At 41.0% G+C, this 24,604-nt stretch overlaps 1 protein-coding gene across 35 annotated transcripts in view; it reads left to right on the top strand.

Moving 5' to 3' along the window:
• DLG2 (discs large MAGUK scaffold protein 2) overlaps positions 1-24,604 on the top strand; it is a 2,231,561-nt gene that overhangs the window by 2,159,072 nt on the left and 47,885 nt on the right. For all 35 annotated transcript variants that reach the window (XM_043918879.1, XM_043918871.1, XM_043918860.1 and 32 more), the window contains one exon: positions 3,318-3,393. In XM_043918879.1, coding sequence (XP_043774814.1) covers positions 3,318-3,393 — 76 coding nt within the window. The remainder of the gene's footprint in view (positions 1-3,317; positions 3,394-24,604) is intronic.

The following is a 24,604-nucleotide window of genomic DNA, read 5'->3' as shown; positions in this document are numbered from 1 at the left end:
CTTGGCAATAAACTGTCCACATGCATCCCAAGAAGCACTAGGAGAGAGGACAGGGCTGAGGCAAGTGAAGAAACAAGGTAAGCCACACCCCTTGCTACCCAGGATAAAAGATTTGCAGAGACCCCCAAGAGGCAATTAGCATGGGCCTCTGGGATGGAAACTATGGTTGGGGGTGCAATAAATGTGAAAAGATTGCTGAGGAGAGAAATCAATCCAGTGTTTGTGATGTCAGATTGCAAATAGACATCTGGCTAACCTGAATTTCAGTGCTAAAAGCAAATTCATTCTGAGTTTTGAGGCCAGCCTGTCAAAACAGGTATTATGTCAGTGACTCAATGCTTGAATTTGGTTATGGTTTATTTAATTCAGGACAATTGGGATTTGGGATGCAAAGAAGGAGGATGGTTATCATTTGTGAGAAAGTGGGCCCTGACTCCTAAGGAACTATATTGGTCTTGAATTGTGGGTGACCCTCTACAGTCTCATGGGTGTTGAAAATCCCACTGGATAAGGGAGGCATGGAAGGTCCTTAAATACTGTTTCCCAAACAGAATGGATGTGCTCAGTCCCTATTTCTACCGTTTTCTAACTTAGGAAGCTCTGAGTCTTAGCTTTTCCAACCATAAAGTGGGACTGAGAATACCACACTTGGTTATTGTTACGGTCAAATGAAGATGTAAATGTGAAGGACTTTTTCATTAATAATTATATGTTAAAATTTCGGTTACCACTTATATCATCATCTTTATTATTCATGAAACTTCCAACCCAAGTTAAATCAAAGTTTTCCGATTTCCTTCTTGAGTGAACCAAAATCTGCCACTCCTACAGTATGGCTTTAATTTTTTCTTTTTTTTTTTTTTTTTTTACTTTTTTTGTTGCTTGTTTGAAGATCAGTAATAAACCATATCACATATTAGGTGTGTTTGTGTGTGTCTCCATCTGTCTGTTCATCTGACTTAGTCTTTGCAACTTGTTTAAGATTTAAGTGATGAACCACTAAGGTGGCCTAATAGAAACATTTCTGAAGGAACATGCAAGGCATGAACTTAGAAACCAGGGGTAGACATTAGAATGCTCCGTCTAAGCAATTCTTAGAATAGAATATTGAGTTCAGCTTCATTTGTTTGGGGCCCATGTGAGCTCTCTCACTTTATGCAGAATTTATTTTCATAGACTAATCAAATAGCCACGTATTCTCTGCATGTCATTTTGGCATCCCCTGATGGACTGGTGTTTCCCATAATTAGGCTGGTTAATGCAGAGACGCTAGGAGAAAGTTGGGGCTGTAACAGCGGTTTTAGAAGGACCCAAAGAGATGAATACCAATTAGCATTTGCACTTGCGTTAAAACTGAGAAAAGCTGAGGAAGCTCAGAGCAGGCATTTTCACAGTGAGCATCTCTGCACTTTGCTACTTCTCTTGTGTGAAGTCTTCCTTGCTCCCCTCCCAACTGTTGTATGTTGGGCGCAGGTCGAAATTCTAGGTGGAACATACTGCTTTAATATCTGAGGTTAGATTTGAAGAATTTTGCTCATCTGTTTCCACTCAAATATTCTACTCTCACACCAAAATAAATATATTCTGAAACTCCATTCTGTAACTATAGAAACCTCGATCTTCAATGTGTTTCAGCTGGAAGCACAAAAGCATTCTCAAAGAGGAGTATGTTGTTAATTATTGATCTATGAATAGCTTAGATTTCATAAACCCTTAAAGTTTCTGTAGATTCAGGGTTTTTTCCTCTCTTTTTTTCTTTCCCCATTTTTGAAATTAGACCTAGCCACATTTAAATAAGGAGTGATGCTAAAGCAATGCAATGAATATTATTTTAGTTTGGCTGTTAAAATTTACTGAGGACTTGCTGTAATACTCTGAGTCATATGTAGACTTGCCCTAGAGGAACATAGAGCCTTTTATGTGCAACTCAGAAATAAACAGCACACAGGAAAACAAGAGATAACACCAACGGAGACAAGTGCTGTGGGGCTCAGAGGACGGAACCATCATGTCTAATTAGAAAGGCTCAAAAAAAAAAAAATCGGAGAAATATTTAACTTCTCTTTTCAACTCCACCCTTCAAATAGACACAAGACCTGCCAACTTTATTGTATTGATGTTTCTCAAACCCTTCCCTCTCCTCCATTTCATTATCACTCCTCATTTCTTGCCTGGATTATGGCAATAGCTTCTTAATAGGCTTCCTGCTTCCCACTGTTCTTCCCCTCCTCCAATCCATCTTCCTCCTCCCCCAGAGTCACTTATTTAAAATGCTAATCTAGTCTATTGTTTCTCGGCTTTATAGCCTCTAATAAGTCGTGAGGATTCCCCAAGAGAAAGCCCCATGTCCTTAGCGTAGAGGGATCCCCTTTATGTTATAAAGGAGGCCCCGCCACCTCCCCAGCCTCATATCTCTGTGCTGTATGTACACTGTATCAGAATCTTACTGCAATCTTTAGCTTGATGATAACTTCAGGTCTTGGTACATGTTGTTCCTCCCTCCTGTCTGGGAGATTCTCCTTGAACTTTTCCCGCTGACAAGCTCTTTCTCACCATTTAAGTCTCACAGAAATGTGCTCCTTCTCCAAGAAGTCCTCCCCGTTGCTTTCTACTCCTCATCACCCTCCAATGAGATAGATAGATGTGCCCACTCACCTTGCTGTCAGCAGTCTTATTGCACAGTAGTATCTGTCTTTTTATGCCTCTGTCCCCTCCAAGAAGACATTACTATGTCTTCATTGAAGCCATGCTTTTTAATTTTTTTCCCCCAACACCTTACTTGATAGAGGGTGGGCTTTCAATAAACACTTGATGAATGAATGAAGGTAAAATAACAAAAACTGCAGAGATGGCAGCAGAAGGACATTGGGCAAAGGAAAAGTTCAAGATTATAACATGTTTGTTTGAGGTAAAAGTAAACACCCCAGCTTTCTTAAAGAGAAGGAAAGAAAAAGGAAGCAAACAGAAAAGGATATTAGGATAGGAGAGTTTACTTAGCCTCCACTTTAGGTGTTTGCATCTGTGGACTGTGATTTCTTGAAGTAGATTCTGGTTGATTCAGGCATTTAAATAGCAAATATTAGGTTTTTATTCCTTCCAAATAGGTGACGATTCAGTACATGTAACACAAAAATTGCAAGGGATGTGTTAGCAGCTTAGAGATGTTATACTGAGACTTTATACTAACAAAGAAATGGAAATATTTTAAAACATTTGATCTGAAGGATAGGAAGAAGAGGTATTCTTCATTGGATAAGGAATTTAAAATCATAAATGCCTTGCCATGTGATAGACACTTTATTTTCCATTTTCCTTAGGGTGGAAAGAAAGGAACGTGCCCGATTGAAGACAGTGAAGTTTAATGCAAAACCTGGAGTGATTGATTCAAAAGGGGTAGGTACAGAATAATTGAAACATTAAGTTCTCTTGGTTGCCATGGATTTAACTAAAATTAGCATGTGAGCTTTCAGTAACAGATTATGGATCTACAAGACAGTAGATCACTGGTAAAAATGTATTGCTAAAAGCCATGATGTGATTTCTGATGAAATAGATCTATAATAAATATACTAAATATTGGGGGTAAAGCTGCTAGTGATCAGCAGAAATGATGTGTTATGAAGATGATATAATGACTATAGTGAAGAAGAAAAAGGATAGTTTTGGTATTTTTATTCCTCTAATTTTTTTCTTTTAAAATAAATACTCTCAAAGGCTAGATTCTATAAAAGATGCCTGCTCGTCATAAGATATATCTAATCCTTTACACATTATAAAGTCAGGACAGTGGTCATGGAAATATACAGATGGATCATCTAAGTGAATACGTGGATTGTTGTGACAGACATAGAAAAGAAGAAACTTAACAAATGAAATTTAGGGTTATGCAACCATCACCACAGTCAACTTTAGAATATTTCATCACCCCATAAAGAAATCCTATAGCAGTCACTTCCCTCTCCCCAGCCCTCTGACCTAGCCCTAGGGAGCTATTAACCTACTTTGTCTCTGTAGGTTTGCCTATTCTGTACTGTTCATACAAATGGCATTATATACTATGTGGTCTTTTGTGACTACTTCTTTCACTTTACATAACGTTCTCAAAGTGTCTCTGTGTTGTAGCATATGTAAGCACTTCTTTTCTTTTCATTGCCCAATACTCCATTGTATGGATATACTCATCTAAATGTATCCATGCGTCAGTTGGTGGAAATTTGTATTGTTTCCACTTTGGGGCAATTATGAATAATGCTGCTATCAACATTTGTGTACAGTTTTTATACAGACATATACTCTTACTTCCATTGGGCGTGTACTTAGGAGTGGAATCCCTGGATCACGTGATAACTCCGTATTTAACGTTTTGGGGAACTACAGGCTGTTTGCAAGGTGGCTCTAACATTCCACATTCTCACTATCGCTGTATGAGGGTTCCAGTTTCTCTTCATCCTTGCCAGCACTTGTTATTATATGTCTTTCTGCTTATAGTCCTCCTGTTTGGTCTGAAGTGGTATCTCATTGTGGTTGTGATTTTTATTTCCCTAATGACCATTGGTATTAAACATCTTTTCATGTGTTTATTGACCAGTTATATATCTTCTTTGGAGAAGTGTCTTTTCGGGTCCCTTGCCCATTTTTAAAATGGCATTCCTTTGTTGTTGCTGAGCTGTAGAAGTTCTTTGTATATTCCAGATATTAATCTCTTATTAAATATACACTTTCCAAATATTTTCTCCCATTCTATGAGTTGTCTCTCTTCAGAATGTCTTTTGGTACACAAAAATTTTTGATTTTGATAGAGTTCAATTTACTTATTTTATCTTTTGCTACTTTCTTTGGTATTGTATCTAAAACACTAAGACCATGAAGATGTCCATATTTTCTTCTGAGTTTTATACTTTTAGCTGTTACATTTAGGTGGTCGATCCATTTTGCATCCGTTATTGTGTATGATATGAAGTAGGATTGTGATTTCATTCTTTTGCACATGAATTGTTTCCTTAGTTTTCTTTTTTGATAGTTCATTGCAAGTATATAGAAATGTAACTATTGTGTATATCAGCCTTATACCTTGCTGAATCCATTTATTAATTGTAATAGCTTTTTGGTTGATTCCTCAGAATTTTCTATCTACAAGGCCATATTATATGTAGAAAGAAAGTTTTACTTCTTCCTTTTCAATCTAGGTGACTTTTTATTTCTTTATCATAACTGATTGCCTTGGCTAGAACTTCCTGTATAGTTTGTATGAAAGTAGCAAACTGTTCTATTCCTGACCTTAAGGGGAACGCATTTAATCTTTCCTGTTGTATGATGTAAGTTGTGAGTTGTAAAGTTTTTTTTAAATCTATTTTTAAGTGATAATACAAGAATCGTATTGCTGTATTGTAAAATACCTTTCATCACCTTCTGCTTTCCTATTCTCTTTCTCTTCATATCCTTTCCTTTCCTTTTCTGTCCTAACATTTTTGACTTGTGAGCATTACACAGAACCACAAGTTTAGGTCAATAGTTGTCACCATGAAAGCAAAAAGAAAAGTTGTCATTTCTCAGGACTTTTGAGCCCTAAACCACAACACTGCCCTTTGTATTTTTAAGCAGAAGTTTTACTGAGCAGCCCAGTCATTGACATAATGATTTTCATTCCCCTAATACATTCTGGTGAATGGGAATTTATTTAAACATGATGTCACTCTAAATAATAGTGAGGGAATATGTCATCATGCATGGAAACCTTTCAAACAAATACTGTCTCCATACAAAGGCGGAAGATTTTTCAGTGATTCTTGGTGAGAATTTTAGGATAGATTTCCTGTTTGTTTCCTATATATAGTTGGGTATATATCAAAGAATTTTTCATTGAATAACTACCATGTGCCAGACACAGGATTAGAACTTGTGAAAGATACAAAGGTAACACAGGGCCTTCCCCTCAAGAGCTTATAACATCAGTGAGAGCCCAGATGCCTTTTTAAGAAGGACAAAACTTGTGTGTTGTGTTTTTTTAATCATGCTGTTGAATACAATTAGGTACGAGTCAATGAATAGAATATAAATCCTAGGACTTGAGTGGCTTTTGAAGGAGAGGCAGTGATCACATGGAAAGGGAAACCCTGAACTGAAAGTCATGAGAATCAGGTACCTGAGTTCTGGTGTCTGTTTATTACTGAGTCGTCACTGCTCTTTGGACCTCATTAGCAAAGTAGCAGCTTTGAACTATATCAGAGATGTCAAAGAATTTTCACCCTATGTACACTGATGAATTGAAGTCTCTAACTAGAAAATGTGTTGAAAATTATTCTGAAGCCATATATGACCTCAGCAGGAAAAAAAAGGGGAGTTTGTCATGATTGATGTCATGCCTAACACACCATTGGGAATTGTTCTCTGCTTGAGATCCCTGGATTCAGTGATTTTTAAGGTGCCTTCCAGCAGTAATTCTCCATGAGCCTATAAATTAAGAAACAATAAACCACAGTTTTCCAATTCTCCATGAAAATAGTATATCAATGAGAAGATTCTCATCCTGAAGTAGAACGTAAAGGACAATTAAGAGAAAGACAGGACAATTAAGACTGAAGAAAGGACAGACCCACTCTCCAATGGAGAGTTAAGTCAGGAGATGCCACTCGCTATGAGCCTTGCACAAAAACTACAGAAATTAGTCATTGTTACAGAGGTTTCAGTCTCTGGGACCCAGGGGTAAATGCAGCATAAACTGAAAAGGAAAACTACTTGAAATGAGGAAGAGGATGGGATATTTAAGTAACGTTATCATTAGTTGGTATCGACAGAACATTGGGAGTTGTTGGGGATTCAGAGTGAAAGCCATGGGGACTTCTCTGGCAGGCCAGTGGCTGGGACTCCACGCTTCCAATGCAAGGGGGCACATGTTTGATCCCTAGTGGGCTAACTAAGATCCCACATCCCATACGGTGTGGCCAAAGCATTTTTTTTTTAAGTTTTTTAACAGTGAAAGCTGTGGCCACTGCCCTGGAGGATCTTAGAATCAACTAGTATGTGTAGAATGGGCTGTGACAAGAGCCTTATTAGTAGTGCGTACAAGAGCTATGGGGATTCAACTTCATGGATGTGGGAATGACTAGAGAGCACTTCACAGAAGAAGAACTTAGAGTGCTTGAGTTACTTTTCCTCAATTATGAATTGAGGAATTACGAATATAGGAATTATGAGTGAATAATTAAACGTTCATTAATGTTTGAAAATTGAGTGCTAGAAAACATTAGGTTATAGGCTAGGTGCCTCATGGGGCAGCTGGATGATTAAAAAGGCAAAGTCTTTCCTACTTCAGAGCTCACAGAAAACTATATAAACAAGCAAACAATGGCAACTCAATATCACTGCTGATGCGTGTGTGTGTGTGTGTGTGTGTGTGTGTGTGCGCGCGCGCGCGCTCAGTCACTTAGTTGTATCCGACTCTTTGCAGCCCCATGGACTGTAGCCCGCCAGGCTCCTCTGTCCGTGGAATTTTCCAGGCAAGAATACTGGAGTGGGTTGCCACTTCCTCCCCCAGGGGATCTTCCCTGGAGGGGATCGAACTCCTGTCCCTTGAATCTCCTGCATTAGCAGGCAGATTCTTTACCACTATTGCCCCCTGGGAAGCCCAAATTTAGGGAATTAATCTCTATTTTAAATACCAGGAGATTGTGCCTCAAGAAGATTAACTAATTTACCCAAGATCACACAGCTAGTAAGTACAAAAGTCAGGTTTAAATTCAGTTTATTTTGACAGTAGAACATTTGCCTTTCTCATTTCTTCATACTATCCCTTCTTTTCTTGGAAGTCAGAAGGAGAGAGCTACTAATTATGACTTGGATAAGGGAGAAGGCTTCAAAGAGAAGGTGCTATTTGAGTGAGATCTTGAAGTTTGGGTAAGAGTTTGCCACACATAAGAAACAGCACGAACATGAAGGTGAAAAGTGTAGGCATTTTGGAGTAAGGCCATGCAGATCAGAGACACCAGGTGGATGGTCAGGACGGTGTGGTAGGAGTTTTTGCTAATGGGGCTGACCAGGAAGATCTGGAAGGTTGGGAAGTTTGTGTGGAAAGTCTAGCTATGAGCTTTGAAGCTTTGGATAGTATCCATGAGGAAATCTGAGGCTCTCCATTCCTAAATGCCCATTTGCTACAAATGAAATGCCATGTATCTTGATGAAGTCTGTGTCCACACATGGAAAGACAAGAGGACTATTGTGACAGTAATCGAGATAATGCCAGCCTACTCATGACCAGGCTCAATGTGGCCATCAGGTTGGGTAGATCTGCTCAAGAACCACCTAAGTTCCCCAGATCTCAGTGCACCCAAGCTTTCCTGAGAATGTCAGTTAAATTTCTAATGCATCTCTGTTCAGACTAGCCTCTGGTGAAAACTTAATCACCACCTTAATTTCTTTCATTGTTCTAACTTTTTATCAATTTTCTAATCAGCCATTCTATTATTTATTGAGACATTTAAGAATAGTCTTCAGAATCAAGCTCTTTTTCCATTGAAAAATCAGTAGTATTTAGTGATTTATGCTGTTTTGTTTAATTTTTATTTTAAAGTCTCAATAATTTAAGGAAGGGAAATATATGTCGGGAAGAATATAAAACAATTATTATTAACATTCTCACTAAATATCAGCAATGTGCAATTATAAGGGTCCCCTTTGCATTGTAAATACTTTCTAAAATAAGATAAGCTATAAATAAATGACTAGTCCTTTATCCACTGGCTGGTATGAAACAGGTTAGAGATGTTATTCAAACTGTCAGTAGTAGAAGTATCCATTGTAAAAACCTAGACAACTTACATCTATATCTCTTAATCACCACAGCAAAACTTGAATGGACATCATTTATTCCCTTTATAGATTTGAAGAAACTGAGGCTTGGCAAGGTGAAGAAATCTGAACCCATGTCTAATTGATTCCAAAACCCTTAATCCATTTACTATAACATAACTCTCTCCTTTATTAAAACCATGTCACACTTGTGCATTTTAAGCAAAATGAAGAAATAAATTGAATTGGGTTTGGCTTTGTCAGAAATTAATTTGGACAAAAACTTAAATTCTGAAAGGCGGATGATGATTTCTTGATGATATGCATCTTTCTGTTTGAGAACTTTTCTGAAGAAAGTTTGGAGTCTGCACACTTTTCTCTGTTGTGGTCTATCAGAGTAAAATGAACTCTAAGAAAACATGTTTATTCAGTTACTTAATAAACCTTTATTAGGTGTCTCTATGGGCTTCCTAGGTGGCTCAGTGATAAAGAATCTGCCTGCCAATATAGGAGACATGAGTTTGTTCCCTGGATTGGGAAGATCCCCTGGAGAAGGAAATGGCAAACCACCGCAGTATTCTTGCCTGGGAAATCCCATGGACAGAGGAGCCTGGCAACAAAGGTGTTGTTGCCTATACAAGGCAGCTTTCTGGGTGGCGTGGACCAAGATGAGTCAGTCATGGTCACTGCCCTGAAGGAGCAGGGCTACTGAGGGAGAGAATGGGTCCCCCCAGGGAGGAAGTAATTCATGCCAAACAGGAGGGATGGGAAACTTCCTCTGAAGTTCAGGTTCCTCTAAACTTGATTCTGTCTTGGGAGCTGGAGGAATTTGAATTGGGGAGCCTTGAAGGATTAGCAAAATTTTCAAGGGATGGGCAGTGGCATAGGAATAGGATACAGGGCACATAAGAAATAGAACATGGTTTGCTTCCATTGCAAGAAGCAGTTAGTGAAGAATGAAAGGCCTCCGAACTGCAAAGTGACTCAAGTCGGTTCTAGTGCCTTATATTTTCCAGGAAACTTGTACTTTATCCCGTAGACAGTGAAGAATTTTAACGGTTGTGACTACACCCAACCTAGTGATTTTTCTCTGATTTTCCACCCTTAATGTACCTGAATTGCTGCCTGAACATCACTCTCAGGCAGACCTCCAAACTTACTCATCTTTGGGCCCCTAGCACAGTATCTACCAGACACATACTGGCTTCTTCTTACACCCTTTTTAGAGGAATGGTAAGTGAATGATCAAAAGTAGGTTTCCAAGAGATCAGTCTGGCAACCATGGGAAAGATAGATTGGAGGGGAGAGAGACTAGCAGTGGGAGATATTGAGATAACTAAAGCAGTATTCTGGGTGTAAGATTTTGAAAATCTGAATTTAGAACAGTGAAGAAAGGAAAGGAGAAGAGTGTGGCTGAAGAGAGCAAAGAGGACCATCATCCTTGGACATCTGACCTAATGTTCTGTTTCCTTTTCTGAAGCCTTGAGCTCCTTTTCAGAGGAGATGTTGACTGGGAGAGATGAGTTGTTGTTGTTGTTCAGTCTCTGAGTCGTGTTGACTGTCTGTGACCCCATGGACTGCAGCACACCAGGCTCCCCTGTTCATCACTGTGTCCCATAGTCTGCTCAAGCTCATGGCCCTTGTGTCTATGATGCCGTCCAACCATCTCATCCTCTGTCGCCCCTCCTCCCCCTGCCCTCCATCTTTCCCAGCATCAGAGTCTTTTCCAGTGAGTTCTTCCAATGAATATTTAGGGTTGATTTCCTTTAGGATTGACTGGTTTGACCTCCTTGCAGTCCAAGGGACTCTTAAGAGTCTTCTCCAGAACCATAGTTTGAAATATTTGGGAGAGAGGGGTGGGGGCAAAGATGGAGCTATTGATGACAGGATCATGGCAATCTCCCTGAATCAAACTGGAGCTGGCATTAAGAAGTCTCAGTTCTGTTTCATACCCTCTTGGAAATTTCCATACAGTCATTGGGTCCTATTATGTCATTTACAGATGAAGAAACTAAGAATCATTTTTCTGGAACACACAGAGTTAGTAGCAGAGCCTGCCTTCAAACCGTGTATCAGAAAAGTGACTTGACAGTGTTTTGTCAGAAATATAGGAATTATGTTTGTTTCACCAGAATGAGTTATGAGGGTTGCTTTTGTAGCAGCTTCAAAGTGATATTTTGAGTTTCAAGGGAAAAATCATTTATGCCCTTGAAGAATGGGGAAACTCCTTAATAGAGCTAGCTTTTGGATGGCCAGAGCCCAGGAAGGAGCTCAGATGTCCAGAGTGACCTAGAGATTCAGAGAGGTGGGGTGAAAGGAGAAGCATACCGCCTCATACTTGCCTTGGGAAGGCAACATTTCCCCTCAAAGTTCATAAACTCAACAAAGGCTGCCCCTTGAGTTGTCGATTATCACTCCCCTCCTCCAGGCCCTCTATCAGTTTCCCGGTTGGACTTCCTGGCGCTGGTCTTTCTCCTCTGATTCTTTCCCTATACTGCATGCAGGGTGGTTTTAACCAGGCTAACATTTTTGTGTAAAGAACCAAAACAGGATTGTGTCCAGGAAATTCTTCAATGTCACCAGCCCAGTCTGGGAAGAGATGCTAACTCCCTACGTTTTCCTTTGAATGTGATCATCACATTTGTCCAAACCTTGAGCTCCTATGTCCACTGAGAGCCATGATTAAAGACATACAAGTGGCTTTTCTGCAGGTGATTCTCAGAGGGGCCTACAGTTGAGTTTCATTCTCTGATATATGTAACCTTGAAAGTCAGTTGAACTCAACGAACATTTTTTTAGTGAATAAATACACATGCTTTTACTCATTCCCCATAGGGTATTTATTTGTCAAGTTATTAATGAGGAAACTACTATTGTGTGGAATGGGCTGGAGAATAAATCATGTTCCCTATATGCGTATTTCTTGGGTCACCTCTCTCCTAGCTCCAAAAACTACCATTGTTCAAACAATCAGTTAATCTACAACCTTATGTTGCCAAATTTAGTATAATTTACAACTGATAAAATCTGTCCACTATACATGTACACATACTTATTTTTACAATATGCTTTAGTTTGTTCAGTTCTTTTACCTTAATTATATTTTTAGAACACTTTTTTTTGGGGGGTTTTGAATATGTTGACTCTTGAATGTGTTTGATCAACCTCATCCCCAAGAGGAAAAAGGTACAAAAGTTGTAAATTTTTCAAAATACTTTGAAATCCAATGTTATTTTCCCTGCCTGATTATATTAGGCTAACACTTTCACTTCAGGAATGTTGGAAGGAATATGGTAAACTGAAATATAATAAATTCACTTGCTCATAACACTTCCTCCTCTCTAATGATTTCAGTTTTCAGTGTTTTAGGTTTCAGTTTAACAGACATTTGTTGAGGCTATCCTGGGTGACATGTACCGATTTAGGCAATGAAAGTACACCATGAATAGGACAAGGTTTTAGCCTGTAGGAATCGTAAAATATTCTGCAGGTGCTCAGTCGCCTCAGTTGTGTCCAACTCTGCGACCCCATGGATTGTAGCCCACCAGGCTCCTCTGTCCATGGAATTTTCCAGGCAAGAATACTGGAGTGGGTTGCCATGCCTTCCTCCAGGTGATCTTCCCCACACAGGGATTGAACCCACATCTCCTGTGGTTCCTGCATTGGCGTGAATACCACTGAGCCACCTGAGAAGCCCTGTATTCTGCAGAGATAAACATGTCAGCACATGACAAATAGAATCTTCTAAGCGCTGAATGGGAAGTGAGGTCAAGCTACTATTTGAACTCAGACCTGGAATACTTAAGCCTCTCTTGGGTTTGCAGGCAAGTTCTCAGTGGAGATAATGCCCCAACTGAGCCTTGGAGGATCAATAGGATCTAGTGTAAAAGGACAGAAAGACTTGTGGAGGCTAAGCGGAGAGCATCTAAAGACAGGAAGCAGCCCATTCATTGTGTGCAGGGAAGCCGAAAAAGCTTTGTGTGACTTAAGTACGGGAGCTTAAGTACAAATATTACAGGTGTCAGCCAGGAAGGCCAAGAGGAAGTCGGGACCCAGATCTAACCCAGAGGGCAGTGGAGAGGCTTTGGAGGATTTTAGCAAGATTAGATTAGAACTTTAGCAGGTCACTCAATTTATTTTGGAATAAATTTCCAAAAGGAGGCAACCCTAGACAGCTGGAGTCCATTTTAATAATGCGGGTGAGATGGAGACAGCCTGACCTAGAACCACAGAGTAGCAACAGAAAGGAAAGAAGAGACCGGAAAATATTTAGCTGGGGGTTGGGGGGCGGGGCGGGGGGAACGTAGCCTAGGGCACCTACATCAGCATCAGCTGAGACTTACAAATGGACCCCAAACCTCAAACCCAGCCCTGTGGACTCAGAATCTCTGGGGATAGAAGTTTATAGTCTACGGGAACGTGAATAGAATTTGTATCCTACTGTTGTGTGAAAATTGTATAAATCTTAATTATGTTGAATTGGTTCATGGTGCTTTTCACGTCTACTATACCCTTCTACTTTTCTGTATATTCATTCTGTTAATTTTTGAGAGTTTGATATTGAAACTCCAACTAAAAATCTTAGTTTGTCTACTTAAAAAATAATTGTAATAGAGTGGAACCATATGTAACTTTATTCTGTATTTTCCAAGTCTTGTGTAAATGTGTTATCATACTTTCATAATGTAAAAAATAAAAAAGAATCTCTAGGGATGGAGATTCAGGAAAGTTGCTTTTTACCACGCTCCCGGGAAAATTCCATAGACTTGCTAAAATTTGAGATACACAGGTGTAGGGAAATGGTTTGATATCACACAGAATAGTCAATTTCTATCAGAGTTATCATAATATATCTAAGCTTCAATCACCAGATATATGAAAATGGAAATCATATTAAAAGAAATAATATGTTAAATACCTAGAAATATTAGTCAGTCTCTCTCCCACCCATACACACACACACCGTGCAGGGTACAGAAAGGAAGGGAGAGTTGGCACAACCTTGCCCAACACCTGTTGGCACAGGGGTGTTTTTGACTGTGTGCTTGCTGACTTTATATTGGGCAGGAAGGTGGAGCTGGCAGCAGACTGTCCTCCACTCCTGTCCCTGCTGTTGGCTGAAAATCAAGATTGTTTCTGAGTTCTCTACCATATTGTATAATTACCTGTGGAAAATTTTAGAACAGACTCGATCAGTGCTTGTTGCATTGGAGAACTGCCACATTCTATTCAGTACACCAATTACTCTGAACACCCATAGACTGCCTTATGTTCTTCTACAGTTTCTTTTTATAGGTGTTGCTCATTTGCTCTGTAGAAAAATTCTTAATATGCCCATCTTACAGATGAGATAACTGAAGTTTAGAAAGGGTAAACAACTTACCCAAGCTCACAGAGCTAGTAAATGACAGCGTTGGGCCTTGTGTGATGATGTATTACATGAGCAGAATAGAATAATTGATTCCTCAAGGCATTTTAGCGAAAGTAAAAGTCACTCAGTCATGTCTGGCTCTTTGCAACTCCATGGACTATACATACAACCCATGGAATTCCCCAGGCCAGAATACTGGAGTGGGTAAAGACTTTCCCTTCTCAAGGGGATCTTCCCATCCCAGCGACCGAACCCAGGTCTCCCGCATTGCAGGAGGATTCTTTACCGGCTGAGCCACCAGGGAAGCCCAAGAATACTGGAATGGGTAGCCTATCCCTTCTCCAGCAGATCTTCCCACCCCAAGAATCGAACTGGGGTCTCCTGCATTGCAGGCGGATTGTTTACTAGCTGAGCTACCAGGGAAGCTCCAAAGCATTTTTATGTATGAACTAATTCTAGATGTTATTAGCATAGCTAATTCTATCTATTTAATTAGTGATGCTAAGGCTAAAGAAATACAAATAAAAGATGTATAATTTGTGGTTATATAAATAACGAGTATAGTTTCATCAGATGAGAACAGAGCTTTTGTTCAATTTTCTTCCTGCTATTAATTCTGAAAATTTGGCTCGAAACCATTTCTACTTAGGGGGCGGTATTCATGAATCAATTCTAATTCACAGCAGGGTTTCCTTTAACCTGACTCTTTAAGGTAAAAACCCAGAGTCACATCTTAGAGCTTATATGTTTTACCATGTAAAACCTTTTAGCTCTCCAAAAACTAAAACATCAATAATGAAAGATAAAGATGCAAGATGAAGGCAAGAAACTACTGTCCAGTCATCTGACTTCCTCACTATAGTAATTACAGCCAGAATCTCAGCAAGCAAAAATAGTATATCTTGTCTCTTTTCAACTGTATACTGTGTTCATATGTGGGTAGAAAATCTTTTTCTTAATGGCAGATCACGTAATGTCTGAAAAGTTTCAACAGCAGTTTCCAGTATGTTCCTAATATTCATTTAAAAATACCTAATTACTTTGCCCTTTTATTTAAAAAGTAGTCTCTGAACTTAGGCTGTCTTGGATTTTGTTCTTAGCTATGTGATCTGGACCCAGTAGCTTCTCCTTCTGAGACTCTTGATTTTTTAGCTATAACAAAATCTAGAAAGTAGATTGCAGGTTCATTGAAGGCAGGGAATACGATTTATTTAAGGCTTAAATAGTTCGTGACACTTAACCAATAAGTATTGAATAGTGAGAAGAGGGTGATATATTGGAAGAGATAGTATATGAATTAGAAGATACAGCCTACATGTTTTTATTGCAGTTCGTACATGGAGAACTAAAGAACTTGCTTTTGCTTTTAAAGAAAGGGTCTCTTAATCTGAGTGTTATTTCCTTCATTTCAATAAATAGGTTTTAAGTATCCCTTATGTACAGGAAACCGCTTTGGCCACTGAGCTGGGGACATGGGTAAAGTAGGACCCCGTCTCTTCCATCCCAGAACTTACTTGCTAGAACACAGACACACGCACACACATGGCAATATAGTATAAGGTGAAAAAGTTTAGTAAGAGATGGAAAGAGCCTTAGTGGAGATTCAAAAGAAGACCAATCTGAGTGTAAGCAATTAAGAATGGTTCCAAGAAAAGGTAGCATTTTAGCTGAGTCTGTGAGCATTGAGTAAGATTTCAGCAACTGTAGAATAAGTGCAGGCTTTCCTCATAGCTCAGTTGGTAAAGAATCCACCTGCAATGCAGGAGACCTGGATTCTATCCCTGGTTTGGGAAGACCCCTTGGAGAAGGGAAAGACTACCCACTCCAGTATTCTGGCCTGGAGATGTCCATGGGGTCGCAAAGAGTTGGACATGACTCAGCGACTTTCACTTTCAGAATAAGTGCAGTTTTTACGAAACTATTTCTACAAAATAGTAGAAGCAAAAGTAAAATAGTGAAGGATATGTGACAACCAACAAGTACTCTATATTTGATTGGATCATAGACTACAGACAGGGGAGCAGTGGGGGTGTAAGATTGGAAATGTAGTTGGAGCCCCAGATTAGAGGGTATTCCTTTAAAAATTTCAAGCAGGCTGTTCTTCAGGCTCTGGGACACCCTTTAAGGCTATTTGGACAGAATAGTGACAGGATTTGTTTGTGAATAAAGATATTGACTCATTGCTGAGTGGCGGGTACCTGGGAGGAGAGAGTAGAATCACGGGGCACCTTGGGGGAGGTTGCTGGAAGGACTCAGGTCACAGAGGCCTCACACTGAGAGAAGGTCACAGGTGGCAACAGTGGTTAGCAGAGAAAGTTGAAAATGTCATCTGTGAACATGTGGAGGATCCCAAATGAGTTACTGATTGGTAGAGAAAAGGGTAAAGGCAAATCACGCAAAGTAACTGTGCCCACGAGGATGACAGTCGGAGGGAGCATGAACGTGGGAGAATGCAGGCTAGAAATTTAAATCGTGTATATGCTTTTAGGCCCAGCTTCAAGCCAATATCTAACACTCTACCTCAAGATGGTTGCCTTCCTTCTAACACAAATCTCTGGCACTAAGCAACTGCTACTGTGGCCGTTAGAAATCAGCAGTTTATGCATGATACCGAAATAACCACTGAATTGAACTGAAAACCAACCCAGGGTAGATTCAATAAAACTGTCACTAAAACTTTTTTTGAAAAAAAAAAATGAAACCAATTTTAGAACTGATTGCCAGGATAAAGGCAGAAAGGTGTTGTAATAAATCTGCTCCTCTGGGATTAAGAAATCCTTCATGAAGCATTTTTTTCCATGTACCAAATAATTACAGGTCTTCCCGGGTGGTGCAGTGATAAGGAAAACGCCTGCCAATGCAGGAGACAAAGAATCGATCTCTGGTTTGAGAAGATCCTGTGGAGGAGGAAATGGCAACCCACTCCAATATACTTTCTTGGAAAATCCCATGAACAGAGGAGCCTGGTATGCTACAGTCCATGGGGTCACAAAGAGTCAGACATGACTGAGCATACACATGCACCTTCACATAAATAATTAACAAATATATTCCTTAGGTCTAGACTTTTATCCTGGAGGCATTTGTTATGATGATGACTTTATTATTTTCTCTTACAAAAATATTGCCTTCTCAAGGTAAGAAAATAAATAAAAACAGTACAATTGGGTATAAAGAGAAAAGCAAACAAAACAAACAACCCCCCCAAAAAAAACTCTTTCTTCACTTAATTCTACTATGAAAGTTCTACTTTCCATATGTACAAATTAATATCCGTATATAGTCCTGAAAATAAATCATAATTAACAGCTGTAGCAACAGAGGATAAATGAAAGAGAAGAAAACTAAATTGATATTTTTTACACTGAATCATGTTATATAAATGTTTTGTCATCCCTTTTGCCCAAATAATAAATGCATTTGAGTGTTTTTTTTTTTTAATAAATTATTTATGGATGAAAGTGAAAGTGTTAGTCACTCAGTCATGTCTAACTCTTTGCGACCCCATGGACTGTAGCCTGCCAGGTTCCTCCATGGGATTTCTCAGGCAAGAATACTGGAGTGGGTTGCCATTCCCTTCTCCAGGAGATCTTCCCAATCCGGGGATCAAACCCAGATCTCCAGTATTACAAGCGGATTCTTTACCGTCTGAGCCACCAGGTAAGCCCTCTTCATGGATACTAGTAGTAAATGTTCATATTTGCAGAATCTTTGATATGTTTTTCATGTCATAGATAAGGAGACAGGATTAAGTGCCCTGTCCATAGTCACACAGCCAAGTGCTATCCTTTGGAGGCACATGAAGATCATTTCAGTTATTTAGAAAAGGTTTACAAGGTGTCTTTCATATTCAGCACTGTGCTAGGGTTTGGAGGAAACAAAGATGCATGAGCCTTTGTTTGCTCTTGGCAAACATCAAATGGTCTGGGAAGGACTGGGGTTTCCTTGAAAATATATAGTTCTCTGTAAAATGGGCTTAGTCAGAGGGGATCTAATAAACTTGCTTCATTAAGATGTCAGATAAACCAAAAGAGACGGAGTATGGAGGCTATTAATTCAAATCAAAATTATAGTTTTCAAAAAAAAAATCTATGTGTAGCCCACTTATTATCTATCATAATGTAATAAGCGCCATGAATCTCCCACTTACCATGACGGTATGAAACAATGAAAAGCATATCATGGCCGAGGATTATGATCTATCAAATTCTGTGCACTTGGGGTCCATTAAGAGTAAAGCATGTGTTCACACTGTGTGTAAACATTCACTTTGTGCACTGCTAACTATTCAAGAATAACAAGTATTATTAAAATTAAATATTAACTGACCAAAAAAAGAGTAAAGGGAGAAAAGTTCCTCTTTCCATGAAGCGAAGGTGTTTGGTATACATAGGTACCCATGGGGAAGCTCAGGGAAGCACCCTCTATTTGCTAGTAGTGATAAGACATAAAGCAAACAGTTACCATTCATTTACAGAGTTCTGGGCAATTTGGCTGACCCAGCTACCAGGTGAGAGCTTTCTCATATTTATTGCAAGCACTTGTCAGTCTGAGTTAGAGCCTACCTCACTTGAAAAGAAGCAAAAAGCTTGCAGAGTGCTGTTTGCCTTTCATGTTTTGACAACTTCATGAATATTTGTAAAGATTTTGTTACCACTTGTTGAAACTAGTGTTCGGGCATTTTTGATGTGAATGGTTGTTCTTGGAAGGCCCCGAGAAGCCACCATTTCTCTCTGTAATTGTCTTGTACTCACCTGTCACGAAGAATTAACACCTTGATGAATGTGGAGCACGTGTCCGATGTGAATGATAGCGCCTGTCACTCCTCGTTTGTGGAGACAGTGTTCTGTGAACACCTCCCATGCCCACAGGCCGTTGTGGAGGTGGCATGCTGGGACACAAGCCCAGATTACAGTCAGAAAATGAGTACATGACTTTATGATTGCTACTCAATGCGACATTGCTCTGTGAAAGGTAGGGAGTTTTCCCCCCAGCTGATCCTCAAGAGCAGGCTGAATTTCAGTGTTTTCCACCTTCTCAGTAACAGGCAAAGTTCACATTTGGTAAATAAAGGATTTGACTTGATCAGTATTTCTGAAATGTGGTAACTGTATGACGAGCATTTGCTGAAGGTTATTTATAAGCCAAGAAATTTTGCAAAATAGATTATAAGAATTTTTCTCATTAAAACTTCCCCAAAATCCTATGAGGTGAAACCTACCCTTAGGTGCCTTTTTTAAATAAAATAATCCCTCTTGTCCTGCCCAACCCTGAAGTATTGACTAAAGCCTTCATGATGATGTTCCCTAAATCTATGTAAGCATAAAATTAAGTGCAAATATCTTACGCTTATAGCTCTTGTCATCTATAGGTAAAATAAATTTACAAATTAAATGTCTTATTTATTTAGAATTCATATATATTACAGCAACAAAGTTCAAAATCACAGCATAAAGATGATTGATAATATCTCAGTACTCTTAAATCTTCACCCACAACGTAAAGATTCCATGGAGGTTTGGGTTGTAGTGCTGGGTACCATAGGTGGAGACTCAATTCTCTCACCACTAGAATTACTGAAAAAAAAAACCACTGCGGAGGTCCCAACTTCTCGCTCTGACCCCTTGGGAGTTGTCGAATGAGTAATTACAGACCTCATTCATCATACTACAGGTGCCTTCTGTGGTTGTATCCAAACCTTATGGTTCTTCTTGCCTGCCCCACTCTGCGACAGTCAGCCGTACTCCCAGCACCATCTGCATGTGTTCCCGGGGCAGCACCTCTGCCCAGCCCCCATCCGAGTTGAACTGTGCTATTTTTATTCAGCTGTGGGCTGAGAAAACCAGGGAACAAGCGTTTTGTTTTGTTTTGTTTCCTTTTCATTTAATAGTGATGAAAGTGCCTAAGACTTTGATGGGTAGATTTTGTGACTTCCCTGTCAGCCGCAAAATTCCAAATACTTGAAGTGGTTGATTAAATGACAAAGGAGTGGTTTCTTGACTCTATATGTGATTTCTGCAGAAAAATGTGTACTGTGCATTTCGTGCTCAATTATTTCTTCAGTAGAAGTAAGCCTTCAGAAGTTATCACGTGTAACTGAGAGGCGCCCGGGGCAGGCGAGCTCTCTGTCTTTCCTGCCATTTCACTGAGTTCCACTCTCTCCTCAAAACCTCCACTCTGCCCACAAAACTTGTTACCGTAATTCCTCAGTCCTACAGAACTGAGCAAGGGTGAGAGGAGCGGCGTCCTTGCGCCCCCTGTTGGGCATCCGCCCAAACGGAGTTTTGCTGTTTCTCCACCTGATAATCTCCTCCATAGAATCCCAGCTGAAATGGTGCCCTGGAGCCTTCTCCAGTCTCCCCAGCGGCTTCGCTTGCTGTAAATAACTCCATCCAGCAGTTATAACAGTGTGCTCACGATTTGGGTAAAGTGTGAGCTCCTTATTTTGTGTTCCCAGAATTGGTTACAGCCACACTGGTTCTGAAGGGACACACATCAGGGGTGGGGGGGTGGGCGGTGAAGCTCATCCCACATATGGTTCAGCGGGAGCCAGCCTGAGACAGTGTTTGCAATTCCTCTTCCCTGGGGGTGGGGGGTGGGGAGTGCAGTTTCCTAGTTTGCACCAGGCACTTTTGCCATTGGAACCTTGAATATAACGTTTGGCAAAAACAGTAAGAGCTTGTGGTATAAAAGTAATTATTTGTTGAGCACTCACCATGGCTATATATGCGGCTATATATGCGTATATGCGTGCTAAGTCACTTCAGTCGTGTCCAACTCTGCGACCTTATGGACCGCAGCCTGCCAGGCTCCTCTGTCCATGGGAATTCTCCAGGCAAGAACACTGGAGTGGGTTGCCATGCCCTCCCCCAGGGGATCTTCTTGACCCAGGGGTCAAACCCACATCTCTTGCGTCTCCTGCATTGGCAGGTGGGTTCTGTACCACTAGCGCCACCTGGGAAGTCCCAGGCCCATGTATGCCTGCTTGTATTTACCACTATAGCAGCCCGTGCTGGGGGCGTTAGCATGCCGCTCCTTCGGAACCTTCAGTAAGGGATATTGCTGTCAAATGTAGCATCTTCTACTAGGATATGCACTCTTCGGCCTCTGAAATGAGGGTTGAGAATGAATAAAGTCTAGTAATGTTGTTTATTAGATGCTGTTTCCCAGTCACTGTGCTAAGTGATGAATGTGTATTTTCTCACAAGCGAAGCACACCCATTCCATGAACCGTGTGTCCAGACAAGGTGCAAAGATGCCTCCACTTGAACCAGGACAGTCGCAGGGGGGATGGAGAAAAATATGACAGAAATCCACAAGGAAGGGATTAAAGATGATGGCAAAGTTTCTGGTGGATATTTAGGGAAAAAATTCCTCCCCACACTCAAGAAACATTCCATTGGCTTTAAAGTGACAATCAGTTATAGTGACAGACTCACTCAGAGATCCCTGGTGTCTAGTACAGAAATAACAGTGAACCTGCTGGGCTGTGACATGAACATGAATAGGAAAGGGGTCTGTGTGTGTATGAGAGAGAGAGAAGGAGAGGGAGGGAGAGAGACGGGAAGAGATTATTCTTAAAAGGAAATGCTGAGGGTTTGAAAGTGTTTTATTCCCTTGAGGTGTGTTTATATGTTTTCATGGTTTTAATCTCTGCCCTCTAAAACCTGAGAGGAATTCAAATCCTCGCCAAGTGAAAAAATCTGTACTTTTATCAGCTGCTATTCAAAGGTTAGCAAGCAGTGTTCGATTTTTTTCTCTTCCCAAATAATGAACCATTGAGAAACCCTTAGGCCACTCACATCTCACATTAGAGCCACAATCTGCTTCTCTGATGAGCTCCACGTGTCAGAAAACATGTTCTGCTAGCATATAGCATATGAAATGCACCGTAAAGGAAATGTGAAGATGGAAAGTGCAGTGAGGGCTACACAAAAACTCCTAAGACACAAACCACCTTTCCACTCTCCCGCCACAGGGCCAGATTCCCTGTGACTCGCCCTGCTAAAAATTGGGGCTACAGACCGAGCATCCTGCAGCCTCCACTGTAATAGATCTGCCTCCATTGATGAGTTACCCCTCCTTTCATTCAAGCATGAAGTGAGAATTATTCAATCAGGCACAGCTTTACAAAGATTTTATTATTGTACTGATGGTTTGCCCGCAATCGCTTCTGACACAGGAGTGCTTCACGTGATCTCGTGCTCCGGGTCTGGAGGTGAAAACATATTGTGAAAGACAAAGAACAAACCATCAGTTCCTGAAGCTCAGTCATCATCCAAGAGGGTATGAAGCTGAGTACTTCTCATGGTTGATGGAGGGAAGAAAAGGAGGGAACAGGCAAGAGGAAGAAGAGGAAAAATCATCACGGCATAAAGGACCTTCAAAATCATCTTATTTATCTCCCTGACTGACAGAAGAGGACACTGCTCCTCAGAGAGGAAAAGTGACTTTCCTAAGCTCCTTGGACAAGAGGACCAGGAGCCAGGAGTCTCCCTTGGAGTTTTCATAGCAAGTGTATCCTGAATACTTGCCTATAGTCTGCCACTAGACAGTAAACCCCACAAGCAAAGCAAGTTACCTCTCTGAGCCTCATGTGTTACCATCGGTGATGATGATAATGATGGTGGTGGGAAGGAGGCATGGTACAGATAAGGAAAATAAATCTTGATGGTGGACTAATCACTAAGTCATGTCTGACTCTTGTGACCCCATGGACTGTGGCCCGCCAGGCTCCTCTGTCCATGGGATTCTCCAGGCAAGAATACTGAAGTGGGTTGCCATTTCTTCCTCCAAGGGATCTTCTTGATCACAGGATTGAGCCCATGTCTCCTGCATTGCAGGCAGATTCTTTACCAACTGAGCCACCAGGGAAGCTAAATAAATCTTAGAAAGTTTCAACAACTTGCTGCAAGATCACCCAGCCGGTGAGGTGGATCAAACGTGTTAGCAAGGAAGACTCTTGAAAACAAAATGTGTCCAGCAGAGACAGGGTGTGTCTGAGCCCATCTGACACCAGCGCTGGGCTCTTACCTCTTCCCCATGCACATTCCTCACTGCACAAATACCCAGGAGTCTCTACCTGTGCTGACCTCGCCCTGTCCAAACAATAAACAAGATTGTGAAAGAAACCAGATTGTGAAATGCAGTCATTGGTCCCTCCCTTCCTACCTGCAGTAGGACACAGGATGCAGCCCCCGGCCATGGTCAACTAGCTGTCAACCAAGTCTCCCCTCAGTCAGCACTGCTTGGGCAATCACTGTGTCCTCAGCCCTGGAAAAGTACAAACAGGAAACAAAGTAGTAGTGACATTTTGGCTCTGGAGTCAGAGAACTGGATTTGAATCCAGTTCTGTCACTTATCAGCTAGGCAAATGATGTCACCTCTCTAAGCCTCCGTTTTCCCGTTTGTATATGTGTAAGAGTACAGAGGGGTGTGTGAGTGGTGTGTGTGTGATGGAATTGTGGGGAGGATTCAGTGAGATAATTAGTACAAAATGTTTGACAGGATGTATACTGACAAAGGCACAGAGGAAAAGCTCAATAAATTTCGGTTGCTATTATTATTATCAATGAGTTTGTTTGGAGAAAGACACAGCTTGAGTTAGGGGCTTCCCCGGGTGGCTCAGGGGTAAAAGAATCCGCCTGCAGTGCAGGAGACCCAGGTTCCATCACTGGGTCAGGAAGATCCCCTGGAGGAGGGCATGGCAACCCACTCCAGTACTCTTGCCTGGAGAATCCCATGGACAGAGAAGCCTGGTGGGCTACAGCCCATGGGGTTGCAGAGTCAGAAAAGACTGAGCACGCACACCTTGAGCTTACCGGAGGACAGTCCAGACTCTGCCTCACTCCTTTCGCTGGAGGAGTAACCTCCCCACCCTTTCTGTTCCGCGCGGTGAATGATGATCTGTTCTTCAGCATCTAGTTCACAGTTCACTTCTTGCTGTCTTCCGCAGCAGAGCCAGTCTGCCTTCCGCAGCAGAGCCAGTCTGCCTTCCGGATGCCTCTCTGGTACCCTGCGCACACTGTCACATTGTGCTGTAAGTTATGAATCTCTCCGTGTCCCTGAATGGTGAGGTCCTTGAGCGTTTATTGCAGCTCCAGTTCCTCCCTCAGAAGCTGGTGTATACATGTGCCCAGCCTGTATTTGGTGCAGGAATAAGCAGATGTAACTGCCTAAAATAAAGAGACCTGGAGTAGTTAGGAAAGCCTTCTCTCAGGAAAGGTCCATGAAAGATGAATAACTTCAGAAGTGCTTAGCATTAAAAACAAGGGCTGTTACTTTCTGTTGGTATAAATCAATACAGTGATTTGAGTGAGGGTCTTCTCACACAGGTAAGGGTAACAGCTTACAGCTTCTCTGCGGGCCTCATGACATCACATCACCTTCAGGGTAGGTATGTAGAATCAGCCAGTGAAGACTGGCCTGAGGGGATTACCAAAAAGGAGA

The sequence above is a fragment of the Cervus elaphus genome, chromosome 2 (assembly GCF_910594005.1).
Source record: "Cervus elaphus chromosome 2, mCerEla1.1, whole genome shotgun sequence".
In the NCBI taxonomy this organism is placed as follows: Eukaryota; Metazoa; Chordata; class Mammalia; order Artiodactyla; family Cervidae; genus Cervus; species Cervus elaphus.
Note: the sequence above shows the minus strand (reverse complement) of the source record. Positions and strands in the feature narration are given on the sequence as shown.